This window comes from Eptatretus burgeri, chromosome 5, assembly GCF_056783735.1.
Source record: "Eptatretus burgeri isolate ZD-2024b chromosome 5, Ebu_testis_v1, whole genome shotgun sequence".
Classification (NCBI taxonomy): domain Eukaryota; kingdom Metazoa; phylum Chordata; class Myxini; order Myxiniformes; family Myxinidae; genus Eptatretus; species Eptatretus burgeri.
In genome coordinates this window covers 6558674-6572988 of record NC_140965.1, presented here as the reverse complement: position 1 = coordinate 6572988, position 14315 = coordinate 6558674, and the positions used below count along the sequence as shown (strand labels likewise).

Sequence of the window (14315 nt, the reverse complement as noted above, 5' to 3'; positions counted from 1 at the left end):
TTACCCTCACAGTATCCTAAAAGGTTAAACAAAATGCTGACCTTATCACTCAAAAGCTGTACCACTTACTCACCATGTGCTCCATGTGAAGCAGAATGCTCGAACCACTTGACAGCCCTTTGAGCTATCAAAGCTGCCGAGGTGATAATAATTGATGGGAAAAAAACCAAATAGGCCGAAAGGTTCAATTCAAGTGAATTATACCAACTCTGTGACTGTAAATTTGGGGGGGTCGTGAAGAAGGATATTGCAGCAAGCAGTGCAATTTGCGGTCTTAAATTTGTGGTCATCACAGCATGGAACGTTGTTGTCACCCTACTGTAAGTAAAATTTACAAGTGATTGATGAAGGAGGGTTTGAGGGAAAATTCTATAGATTTTGGAAATTGATTGGAGAGGTGGTTGAGTGCAATATGTGGTTGAACAACAACAGCAACAAAAAAAGATGGGAGTATGGCTGCATGCAGGTAATATTAAGGAAATATGTTGGTGCACAGCTGGATTTGGAAGAGGTCAAGAAAAGTGCAAGATTGTGGTTATACGTGGGATGGGGTACAGTATGGGCGTGTGGATAAGTGTTACAATGTTGAAACAAGTGTGGTGATGCAGTGTGAGCAGTGCCTGAGTGAAGAAATGCACTCGTAGTGGAACCTCCAGGTGGCGACGAGGTCAGGACGATTGGAATCTGTGGAGTACAGACGCCACGCGGCCTGTGGACGACAGCAACATCCAGGACACTGACGGCATCGGTACATATATAGCAGCATGTCCTACAGGCAGCACGTGTCCTATGAGGAGCTCATTGTTTGGGACTTGCCCGATTCAACCTCTTCACCAATCATCCCAATCAAAATGTTTCTACACTTACTTACCCCTTCCACAATCATGAGGCAAAACATTATTTTGAGAGCAATACAATACCCCCTTTGCAGATTTTAATGTCTCACATAGAGTGCCATGATAATCATATATTATATAAAGCTCATTCTAAGCACTCACTGACTGATATTAATGTTCCGTACCTTCTGTATGCCGGAGAAACCTGAAATTTCATGTTCCGATGGACATCGAAGCCGATACACCAGGAAAAAAAATAAAAGAAAAGAAAATAGAATTTTTTTATTTTTTTTTAATCACGGAATCGTCGGAAAGCATCCGGAAATGAAAATATCTGAAAATAAGTGCAGCTTTGTTGTGCTCACTGCAGGTGAGCGACCTGAGACAATGGGGACAATGGAAGATCATGCTGCAACTGCTGCAATTTATTATGTACCTACGTATGCAGAACGGTTCGTTATTGCTTACAATGTACAAGCATAACCCATGAGAATACACACACACACACACACACACACACACACACACACACACACACACACACACACACACACACACACACACACACACACACACACACACAAAGTGATTATGAACATCTCACTTCACCATTTAAGGGTCCCATGACACTCAAAAGTTTCTGGTTATTTATATATTAACTTGACCTTCCTAGTGAAGAAATCACCCATGTTTCTTTTTTAAAATCAACAATGGGATAATTAGACCAATATTTCGAACATTTGTAGTGCTTTTCACAACTTGCTATGCCCCGCCTCTCAAAAAAGTGGAGTTTAGCAAACCGCAGGTCACATGACCGTCGACGTCATCTCCAGAACATGACTCGCTCAGAGTTGATTGATTAGATGTCGCGCGCCGTATAAAGTACCTACAAATGCATTGTGCACATGTGTTTGCTATCTCACTGATCGTCTTAATTCCTGTGATTGTTTCGCGGGAGTTTTAAAGAGTTTTAGCCTTGCTTTCGAAAATGCTGCAAGATGTATCGTCGCAGAATGCGGCAATACAACCAAAGACGGTGTAAGCCTTCATGTATTCCCGAAAGATGAGAATCTTCGGAGAATATGGACATCTAAAGTGAAGCTGACACTGATATTTATTTCTCAAATGCATCATCATGCCCCCCCCACCCTCCCCCAATAACTGTCATTCAAAAAAAAAATGTTTATGCAACCCCTCATTCCTCACACACAGAGACAAGAAATTCTGCTTCTGAGCTGTGTATGCACAACAATCATGAGGCAATAATTATTTATCCCTTTACTACCTTGTCGTCGTCATGTACAAATCCAATACTTGTATGCACAATAGAGGGCTATACCATGTCCACAAAATGTAAAATGTGACTGTTGTACCTTTCCATTAAAAATAAAAAAAACTTACAAGGACATACAAGTAAAATACTAAAGATTAATATTGCATCATTTCAAGGCGCAAGGAGATAATTTTAACATCAAACAATGTGAAAAACCTGCATCCACATTTTGCAGCTTATTGAATTGTTCGTTGAAACCAGCCTGCTCGGATCGGTACGATTCCACATACATGCAAGCCAGGTATGGCTGCACTCGACATACATGGGTTTATTCTAAAGTGAAGGTACTGCTTCCATTGGCTTGCTATTCGTTAACATTTAGCCAAAATGCTGTAATAAATGAACAGGGAAAAGTATGTTGGCACAACTATGAAAGACAAATTTATCTGTCCTATTACACGGCCTCATAGCCTCGGAACTCTTACGCATTGACTTATACATTGTGTGCATGCTAATACAAGTTACTTGTCAACTCTAGAGTCTAGACTAGTATGATAAATCCGTCGTCCGTCCGATAGGCCGATAAATCTGACGTGCTGTAGCTTTCTTTCATAATTCTCTTTTCTTCATTGTTTTCTACCGGCGCTACATGGCGACAGTAGGAATAAAATAAATAAACATGCAACACAACGTCAGATTTATCGGACGACTCTAGACAATTGTGTCACAAGGTGTGTTCTGCATACAAATTTTCATCATATCCGGACAGCAAGATTGCTTCGTTTTATGCGTGGAGAGATACGGCCGATGACATGCGCCGGCCTTGTTTGTGATTAATTCGCCGCGGTGAAACATGTCTGCTGCGCTGCGCTGGTCACGTCACCTAACTAAAATATTTCTGATATTGAGCAGTATGCAAGTCGAATTGACATTATTGAATTACGAATAGGATTTAGTCTAACCAGTTGTTATTGCCAAGTCTTCCTTTGATGTCCTCCCGATAATCATGAACTCCTGGAATTTCATCGCCAGTTTCCTCTGCTTGTCCCGCTTCGGGCTCGAACTGGTAAGGCCGTATTCCATTTCTAGCTGCTTGAACTTCACCTCCCGCAACTACGTTATCCAATAATTCTCCATCTGATTCAGACCAAAATCCTTCATTTCTCTCACACTCACTGTCGCTACCAGACAAATCAAAGTCCGTGTCATCCATTATTCAAAACCAAACGTTCGATTTTTTTAAAAGCAGAAATGAACGAAGCGTTTGAGTCGATCAATTGAATGTGAAAACACACAGGAAGCCAATAGAATCACGTAGACCACCAACCCGAGTAATTTGCGTGCAGCCTTTGTTGTTCTGGAGAAGACGTCATGTGGGTTACGCGTCGTTCAGTAGATTTCGGCAGAATTTTTTGAGGGGCATTCCCGAAGAGGTTTGTTTTTTTAATTTTACATTTTACAGAACGAGTATTGTGAAAAAAAAACATTGTCACATCAGAAATCACGATGAAAAACTCCTATAGGAGATATACATATGCAATTTCAGTACTTTTGAGTGTCATGGGACCTTTAAGTAAGTAGAAGGTGACCTCACAAGATATTGGGGTTAGACGATAGATCTCTCGACGTGCACAAGGTGCATGATAGATCAACTACCTCTTGATGAAATGGATAAACTAATAAATATAAACAAATATTTGTCACACCTGAACTCCTGTCCATTGCAAAGGCTATCCACAGCTTGATGTGAGTATTGATCTCCCCTATGGGCTCCACTGCCTCACATCTTACTCGGCTTGATGTAGTGGAAACCAAGGCCTTCATGATTATTGAAATCTCCAACGATGAAGCTGTCTATGGGCCTTTCACTTTCCTATCGCAGACAGGTTGGTGGTCTCTGTCTTCTACCGCCTCCTCTCTTGTCTTGCACCCTCTACTCTTTCTGTGTTTGTCACACCCACCCTAGGTTTCTGCAGGGCTCACACATTCCAACATCAACCACCTTCTGGTGAAACTACCTTCATACAGAATCACTGCTCACCTCCACACATTCATCGTCTTGTTTTTTCTTCCCCCCCTCTCCCCCCCGCCTGTGAAACCAACTTCCACATTCTCTTCAATGTCATTCTTCTCTCGAGGTCTGCAAGGCAGCTGTTCACCACCATCTCCTTCCAAATTTCCTCACTGAGAGTTTCCTTCTGTATCCATATTTTCCACCCTGTGCAACCTCTCCTGCCCCCCCCCCCCCCATTCTTTGTCTACCTCCCTCTGTCTTCGCTTCCCACCCTCTCTCTCTGCTGTTCCTTTTGTTCTGTTGCATCTTGATCCGTTGAGAGTACGAGTACAAGCTTTTCCACGAGCCTCGACTATGCATAAAAGTATCTTTGAAAGATGGCCATGAGTCATACTGTATCACTCAAGTACATCGACACTTTTGAGCGGCCTGTTTGATCTCGTAGCTAAAATGCTTGTTTTTCTCTGCTGCCTGGTGCGGGTTCGATTCTCTCAGTCTCAGTCTCTCCCTCCCTCTCTCTCATCCAGACTCTCCCTCTCTCCCTCTAACCTGCACTTGGCAAGCGTGGAGAGTTTGCCAAACACCCCTCAGCCTGGTTTGATGGAGGCCTTTATCCTGCAGAACCAAAATAGGCTGGTTTATGGTTTATTTAAAGTATATCTGCACAAGAGGGATGGCCAACACAACTGAACACTTTGTCGAAGACTACAGATGTGCTACAATCATGCACATGATGGACAAGCTCAACAGCGGATGATAAATCAACAACGCCTCAAGACAACATGCGGGGTATTGCACACGAGCGGATTTGCTGGTGGCCTATTCATTTGCAAAACCTCAATTTTGGACAATCACTAAATAGGATGATTACTGTTGTACTGTGACTGACTAGGCAGCTTCCTGTGTCAGCACAATTTTTAAATGTTTGTTCAGGCTGTTGGAGGCAGAATTATGGGCTGAAGAATGTTCAGCAAGGTTCAAGACCTCTTGATTCAATGCAATGTCAGGTGATATCAAGAAAGCACATAAATCTTAGCTGATCATATTCATACTGCTGGCATATCCAGAAAATGATGGGATAGTGTTTCCAAAGTCATGATGATAACGATTCCAGAAAATGTTTCAGGATGATGGTGGCACCATACATCCAGCCCAAGTGATGCAGGACTGGTTCAAGGAACATAAGGATTCCATGCATCCACCCTGCACAGAACACTTTCCGGATAAAAATCCAGCCAAGCATCTTGAGGGTCGTGTTACATCGCCCATCATGCAAGGACAACCCTCGATCATCTGTTTACTCTAATTGTTGGGCTGGTTACTGCATAATCAGCCACAATTCATATGATCAGGCTCTTCAATGGGAGTCGACAAATCTCTTTGAGAAACTGATCCTCTTTTCAATGTAACCTGCAATTTTTGGAAAACACATGCAACCCTCTCTCTCTGCTGCAACCGGTCCAGACGGCATCAGCCCAAATGTCCTAAAAACCTGCTCCTCTGTGCTTGCTCACCCTATCTCTGTTCTATTCACCCTCTCATTTGCTCAAGGTCATCTGCCATCTGCTTGGAAATCAGCAAACATTACTGCCCTGCACAAAAAGGTGCAAAAACAGATCCCTGTAACTCCAGACCAATCAGCCTTCTCCCGATCATCAGCAAGGATATGGAATCCATCATCGCTTCAGACATTAAATCCTTCCTTTTCTCCAATGGCTTGATTTCCAATCATCAATTTGGTTTCAGACCAGGTCATTCGACCCTGGGTATGCTGCTTCTGCTCTCCCAACAATGGATGGAGGTCCTCAATGCCGGACATGAAATCAGAGCCATATCCCAACACATCGCGTGCTTTTGACACGATCTGGCACCCTGCCCTGCTCACCAAAATCTCTTCGTATGGTATCCAAAGCCATCCCCACTCATGGCTCGCAGACTTCCTCTCCTGTCGCAGTCACCATGTGGCCCTAAATGGAGTTCTTTCATCCCCTCTTCCTGTCCAGGTTGGAGCTCCTCAAGGCAGTGTTCTGGGCCCTGTTCTTTTTCTTGGTTTCATCAACGATCTCTCCGACTCTCTGGAAAATCCTCTTTATCTCTTTGCTGATGACTCCACCCTCTGCCGTACCATCTGTCATCCCTCAGACCGGCAAGCAGCAGCTTCTTCGCTCGCCTCAGATCTGGATAAAATCACAAACTGGTCCAACACGTGGAACATGTCTTTCAATCCGGACAAATCTTACACTCTCACTATGTCTCTCCGAAAGGACTGTTTGGCACCCCCCCCCCCCCCATCTACTTTCTCAACAATCCTCTGGAATTGGTCCTTTCTTTCAAGCTTCTGGGTCTTTCAAAGCCACATTTCCAACCTGACCTCCAAAGCCAGTCGCCGACTGGGAATCCTCCGTTGCGCAAAGTCCTTCCTCGGCCCACCTGAGTTCCTGTCCACATACAAAGCTTTTGTCCACAGCCTGATGGAGTACTGCTCTCCCCTCTGGGCTGGTGCTCCTGCCTCCCACCTTTCTCGGCCTCACGCTGTGGAAACCAAGGCATTTCGGATCATTGGTATCTCCCGCGATGAGGCTGAGTCTTTGGGCCTCTCACTCTCTCCCACTGCAGGCAGGTCGGTGGTCTTTCTGTCTTCTACCATCTCCTCTCCAGTCTCCCCCCCCCCTTGCTGTGTCTGTGATTGTCCCCACCATATTTCCGCAGGGCGCTCAAGGTCCGCCGACAACCCCCTTCTGTTAAAACTACCAAAATCACGAATCACTGCTCACCTTCACCCTTTCATTCCTCTTTTTTCCTACCTTTGGAATAAACTCCCTCACTCTTCCACACTCTGTTCAATCCCATTCTTCCCTCCAGGTCTTCAAAACAGCTGTTCACCACCACCTCTTATCGTCCCCCATCCAAATCCTCGATCTTTTGTACCCCATTAATCCACCCCAAACACACCTCCTTCAAATCGGTCCTTCCTGAAAGTCCCTGTAATGTCCATCTTGTGTACCCCGTGTTCCCCGCCCCATCCCTCTCCCTTCCACAGAACTCCTAATGTCTCTGTTCCCCACTGTTTTGTCCTTCCCACTCCCACCCCTCTTGTCTCATGCCCTCCCCCTTGTGCGTTGCGTGTTCACTCCCATACGAGTCTCGACAAGGTATACAAAAAAACCCCTTGCTGACCTGTATGAGAGAAGCAGCAGGATTCCGTCGCTTCTCGAAGTGCTTTTGTCGATGCTGCTGCTGCACCTGAAGGGCAAAACCTGAACCCAAGATGCCCTGGGGGCAGGGGCAGAATGGAAAACACAAAATGTCAGTCATTACAGGCTCAGCATGAGCTGTTATACAAATAAGGTCAGTATGAGGGGTTTATAGGACCTGCAGGGAAAACAAAATCCATATTCCTCAGCATATTTTCCCTGTTGTACACATGTCCTGCCCTTTGCTGCAAACTCATTTCCAGAATCAGGTTTGTTGACTGACAAGTTAGCTTGTGCACCAAATGATGCTGGGGAAGCACGAAAGCAAAACATCATGCATCACATCACTTAGACAAGATTAAAATGTGTATTACAAAATGACATTCACTTTAGTCTAGTGTAATAATGTATGAAGCGTGTTTGTCACTGGTTAGTTGAGCACACTGAATATCAATAGGATTGGATTCTCATTCCAGTGTAAAAAATATTAATATTTAAAAAATAATAATAATAATAATCTCATACAATTTTTATTAAACAAAAGTAGGCATTCGTCCCCGTGTACAATTCCCTCCTATATCCATTTTTTTGTATATGAAGTCGACGCTCATGGAGGACAGACAATATGGAGTGGAATCGGATGCAACAGAACAAAAAGGAACAGTACAAAGAGAGTTGGAGACACAAACAGCATGGTTGATGGACAAAATAGAGTGATGCTCAGAGAAGTAAGGGATGTGGGGACAAATGGATGAGGTAGGGACGGATATGGATTAGGTCCACAAGGTGGACAAGATGGATACAGATGCAAACTCTCAGGAAGGAAACACTGGAGACTTGGAAAGGATGAATGGGTGCAGAAAAGATCATAGTTTTGGATTGGGGATGATCTGAGATGATGGTGGTGGTGAACAGCTGTCTTGAAGACTGGGAGGGAAGAGAGAGACTGAAAAGAACGTGGAAGTTGGTTCCACAGGTGGGGAAAAAAAATAAAAGATGACGAAAGATTGGAGATGAGCACGGATTCTGGATTCTGGAGAATTTCACCACAAGTGGGTTGCTGGTGGACCGTGTACACCCTGCAGGAACCTGGGGGCGGGAGACAGAGCAGAGGGTGCAAGACAAGAAAGGAGGCGAGAGAAGATAGAGAGAACACAGACCTGTCTGCGATGGGAAAGCGATAGACCGATAGACTCAGCTGCATTGTGGGACATTCAAATGATTTTGAAGGCTTTTTTTTTTCCCCCACAGCATCTAGTTGAACAATGTGTGAGGCAAGAACACCAGCCCAGAATGGCTGCCCACAGTAACAGACTTTTTGGAATGGTGGCTGCATTTTCAATCCAATCATCATACAACTTTGTTAAAGCATTCTCCGTGGGTAGGTTGTCGCTCATACTGTATGTTGAAAGATTTGTGTCAATCACTCAAGCGGTTGCAGAGAAAACGAATCTATAAGTGAACAAGAAAAAGAGCAATCAGAGATGGCAGACTCTCGCCAGGACTTGTTTTGTGATGCTTGTGTAGTTTTGTGTGGTGTTTGTGTACTGGTGTGTGTGTGTGTGTGTGTGTGTGTGTGTGTGTGTACTGGTGTGTGTGTAGTGTTTGTGTGCTGGTGTTTAACGTAAATAATGAGACATAATTAAAACTGCCACTTTATAACTGCTGGCAGGAATGATCTGGTACCAATACGTCCCGCTTTGATCGGACACATGACCCTGACCCATGACGTTTATTACTACTATTTGATTGAATTTAGAATCGGATTAAATTAAATACAATTGAAATCAAATGGAAGACCAAATAGGTCCAGTCCTGCATTGGAGTAATCAGAAGGAACCCAAACAAGCACAAAGCAAAGATTAAGTCATCAGAAGGAACTTGGATAGATTTCACATTTCAGCTGCTATTCCTCAACCCTCAAACCCATTCAGGCACAGCCAAGTGAGGCTTATTCAAAAAAACAAACAAAAGTTTTTCGTTTTTTAAAACCAGATCAAAAAATTAAATAATTCTGGATGCCAGATCATGTGTCCAACCAAGTTGAAATTTAAAACATGTATTCTGCATCACTGCGAGAGCACAACTGTGAAGTTTCATGTCGATCGATTAAGTGGTTCCAGAGAAAACATTATTTAATATTTTTCATAAATCCAATATGGCTGCCAAACCATGTGACATCAATTATTCCTGAACAACCTTACACACCCATGCATTGGGGAACATTTCCGTGAAGTTTCCCCGCAATCTGTCCAGCCATTTCGGAGAAGAAGATTTTTATACGTTTTAGGGTAAATCCAATGTGACTGCGAAACCATGTGACCTATGATGGCATACGTGTGAACCTTTTGGTTCTCATAGAGAGGTGGTCACATGTGTAAAGGTTCGCCTCGATCTGTTCAGCCATTTCGGAGAAGATAATTTTTGAAAGTTTTTTTTTTTTTAAACAATATGGCTGCCAAATCACGTGACTGAGGACAGCATGAAAAATGTTTTGTGGCCCAACCCTAAAAATTTCATACTGATTAGATGCAGCATTCTACATATGCCATTATGACGTCATAACGAAAGCACCTATGACATCATTAAAAATAAAATCCTTTTCATTCCCCATGAGGAGTACTTGCCATGTGCCAAGTTTCAATTTTTTCCTTGGTGCGGTTTCAGAGATACAGAGGTCCAAAGTTTTCTCATTTTTCAGACATGGCTGCCACACCACATGACCAATGACGTCATAATCATCATTAAAACATTGTACATGAGTCGTTGCACCAATAGTGAAATTTTTTTCTCAATCCCATAAGTGGTTGGAGAAAAGCACAAAAGTTCTGTGCCACAACAAACAAGCAAACAGAACCAAATGCAATACCCTCTCCTCCGGCGAGGGTAATAAAAGTGAAAAAGTGAGGGCGGAAGGAAAAAAAAAAAAGGTGAGGGCCTCGGCTGATGTTCCACAACATGGTCAAGGATGGTTGTGGACACCTATTACTGGTATAGAAAAGACGTAGTACGAATTGCTGTACCATATCAATACATCCATTCACCATTGGGACCACACTCGATGCAGAGCATTGGTGCTGCTTAAGCAGTCTCATTGGCCGGTGGACACAATCCTGGACGGGTCGCTACTCCAACACAGTATACCAACATGCCGGCACTCATTTTGCCGACCTCGGAACGATGACAGACAGAGTCAACCTCACATGGTATTAATTCAACAGGCGAGCGGGATTTGAACTCAGGAACCCAAGCCCACCACCCTAACCATTCAGCCAGCACCAGGCATATATCAATACAGTACTTACATTAACAATAAAATACAAGCAAGAAGTACAAATAAAATAATAGTGGACACATTTTTCAAAAGGTGGACCATAAAAATAGGACCATGCTTCGTGAAGCTCACCTAGATAAGGAGAAACAGTCATTCAAACCTCCCGCAGACTCCTGAGTGCCGTGAACAAGCTTTGGTACATCATGGGTGATGAATGTCGTGGCCAGGTTTCATCAAAATCATGTCTGTAGTTTTGGAGAAGAGAGTAAATACCTATGTTGGAGGGGGAGGGGATCGAACCCCCCACCGTAGATCCCTTAATGAGCGCAGATTTTGATGTGGTCAATACACCTTCGTTTGGCATCAGATGTGAAGCTTGTGGCCAAGTTTCATCAAAACCGTGTGTTTGGTCCAAGCGATGATTGAAGTGTTTACAGACTCACCGACTGATTGACGTACGGACACTGCTCGATCGCATCAGCTCACCAGACTGAAGTCCAAGTGAGCTAAAAAATACATAATGCATCTACCAAAGGCAGGAATGTGGAAGAAATAGAGAAAATAGACAAATGCTGTACGACCACCTCAAGATAGAACTGTTGAGATGTAGAAAACATCTTGAAATCAAATAGATTCTGGGGATTGGAAGAATTTTATGAATGCCGATTAAGAACAGAGGAGTATGTTCCAAAACTCAAATCACAGACATCAACACCAGACAATTAGAGAAGACAGCGTGCTCCTGAAACCAGGCAATATACTTCAGCAGGGAGGCCTCTTGTACTCCCAAGATCTGGACGATTCAGAATCCAAGGAAAACCAACCTGCGGAATGACTAATCGGTGGAACACCACATAGATAATGATGATGTGGATTCCAACCTGTCCTTTTGGGTAAGACATACTGATTGTCATGTTATTATTTAATATAAACTTCCAACATTTGCAAGGCAAGCTATTCAGAGGCGAGCGCAGACCGAAAAGGTGAGTACAGGTTATTTTAGACATAAATCGTTTTGGCTCGATCTTATCCTCGATCTTACTCTCGTCCGGCCTCAAAATACAAAGTTCCACATCAAACGTCCCATGGGAAAGACTGGCAGCAGATGTTCATTAATTGTTCGCAACGCACTCGAGTATTTTTGGGCCGAGGTCCCAGTTCGAATCGTGCACACCGTTTGGAAAATTTTCCTGCAGTCGGTGAGTCTCTCCTGAAAACACGGCAACCCTGAGAATGTGCGCAGAGCACGGCAATTTGCCACCCACCTGGAAACCCAAACTGGGAAACGCGCATGAAGGATCAGGGAGACGGGACGCAATCAACGACCGATCGGCCTTCAATAAGAAGCGGACATACCGTATTTATTATTTATTTATTTAATACTTACAATTCGACAAGCAATCACGCATGATGTCGCATCCTCAATGTCGATTAGTTTTGGATAACAGTGAATCAACACCTTCAATTTTCTGTAATGTGACAAATTTGACCTGCTTCACCTGAAGGTGCTTTTTGAAAGACTCGGCCAAGTATGCGAGGACGACAGTCGCAAGAGCTAAAATCAAGTGGTCAAATCAAAACTAAAATCAAATCAAATCAAAATAGGAAGGAATGATCAGAAGATTCAACAAGACGACCTTATGACGATGACAGTGATGACAACGAAAAAGTCCTTCGGAGAACACAGGGAGGAAATAAGAGCTCTCGGGAAAGGCAGGTGTGTATTGGCGGAGCCAAAGCCTGTTGCAAAGTAACTGCATACGTGAAGGAAATACAGTGCTATCTGTTGGATGATAATGGGGCAGGGGTTCAGCTCATGGAAGCTTTTAAGAGACAGTACAAGACTGCAGCAAAGACAATGCCTCAGGTCATGATCAAAACTGTCTGTAGAATAGCAGCTAAAAGATTGATCAACAAAGCCTTGCAACTGGCCAAAGATCATGCTGGTGCTTTGCTGAAGACCACACGAGGCGGCAATGGGCTCGACATTAAAGGGTCAGATGCTTTTGGGGAAGGAGGTCACACTGCTTCCTCTGAACCTTACCATTAAGTCTCAGCCTATCGGCCTGTAGAGAGAGCCTCTGCCATTCCCATTGATTAAAATGGCAGGGGTGTAGTTGCTAATCAAATTAGTAAGTTAGGAATAGAAAGTAGCAAGACAAAATGGAAATAGCCTGTGAAATGGAGCTGTTGTGGTGAATGAAAAGCAGTCACTGAAGCAGAAGAGGATGCCGTCGTTGACCTCAAACAGGCAGAAACCCATGCAAGAGCTGGGAACTGCCTTGGATGCATGTGATGATGGCTGTACTCATGGACACTACACCACAGTTGCTAACAGAGACCCTGACAGTAACATTATAGAGCTACAATCTCACTCCTTGGTATATTTCAATGATCGGGGATGTTGGAGTCAACTTCGCATACTGGTTCAGGCTTGTCCCTGCATTTGTTTCAGACAATGCAATGGTGATGTAACAGCATATTACAAGCTGTCCTATTACAGATTATCATGATGACATATTTTGACATTTTCCCCTTTCAATTCCACAACAAATAAAACACACAATTACACCAACCCACACTACAATTGTACAACTCCCTCCCACATGGATATCTTCATACAATTGTGACTGGGCTGGCAGGATGACCCAGAGGTACACACACTCACCTCTAGCCTGGGTTTGAATCTCGGCCCAGCTAAAAACTGCCATCCCGGTGTCTCGCAGGCAAGCTGAGTGTGCCGTCCCTCGGATGGACATTAAACCGGGTGTCCAGTCTCCAAATCATGAGTTGATAGACATTAAAGATCCCACGGTGTCCTTAGCGAAGAGTGGGTGAGCTGTCTCCGCCATCTTAACCAAATTCCAAATTTGTGCCCCAACCTCCAGGGGTCACGGCATCAGCAGCATAGCTACGCCCTCAGCCAATGATTGTGGAATCGAGATGGGAAAATGTCAAAAGATGTCGTTAAGGCAATCCGCAATAGAATTGTGGTGTTGCGTCGTGCCGTGGTGTCATTCCTACCTCGTTTGGTTGTTTTTTTGGGGGGGGGGGGGATTCCATCACGACATGTTTTTTTCTAACTTGTAGATATTGTATTCTTGTTGTTTGATGTTCAATCAAGCAAACCTCATCGTTGAAGAGGTGTCAAGGTACGACGGAAGGTGGGTTATGCCCACGGCTTGTAATGCCTCAGAACGGTAACGCACCTTGGAATGGAGTAGTTTACTGTGTTAACAAGGTATTAGACACAATCGCTGCCCTCTTCAGGTTATACACAGCCTTATTGGACAGATCATCTACTCTCATCCAATTTTCACCTTTAGTTGGAGGCTAACCACATCATTACTACTCCGGTTATTGAACACAAAGGGTGGTAATGAGATGAAGTATTGAAGCGATGCAATAACTTGAGGAATTACCATGGGATACAAATAGTGTTCATGCTGCGGAAATGACAGTTGGCCGAGAAGCCATCTAAAAGATGGCTACTTCATCATGCATCGCTCACTCGTGCTTCCGTGACACGAGACTGCCGTTTTAGCCGGAAGCAATTCCGCCGGAGCAATTCAACCAAGAGCTCAGAGTTGAGTACGCAAGTGATACCAATGAGAAAGTGACATCGAAGACCTGAAGACCACCTACAAGAGGGGTAATCAGTGTTCAGAGTGCAGCAAAGCCCAGGTATGGCATTCAAGACCTGAGATCTTTCAAAAATCTTGAT

General features: G+C 43.9%; 1 protein-coding gene across 8 annotated transcripts in view; it reads right to left on the bottom strand.

The window, feature by feature from the left end:
- Window positions 1–14315, bottom strand: part of LOC147025784 (potassium voltage-gated channel subfamily KQT member 4-like) — an 86136-nt gene that overhangs the window by 17503 nt on the left and 54318 nt on the right. For all 8 annotated transcript variants that reach the window (XM_085880577.1, XM_085880573.1, XM_085880578.1 and 5 more), the window contains exons 8-9: window positions 7301–7396; window positions 621–709 (exon numbers count right to left, since the gene is read on the bottom strand). In XM_085880577.1, the coding sequence (XP_085736703.1) occupies window positions 621–709; window positions 7301–7396 (185 nt within the window). The remainder of the gene's footprint in view (window positions 1–620; window positions 710–7300; window positions 7397–14315) is intronic.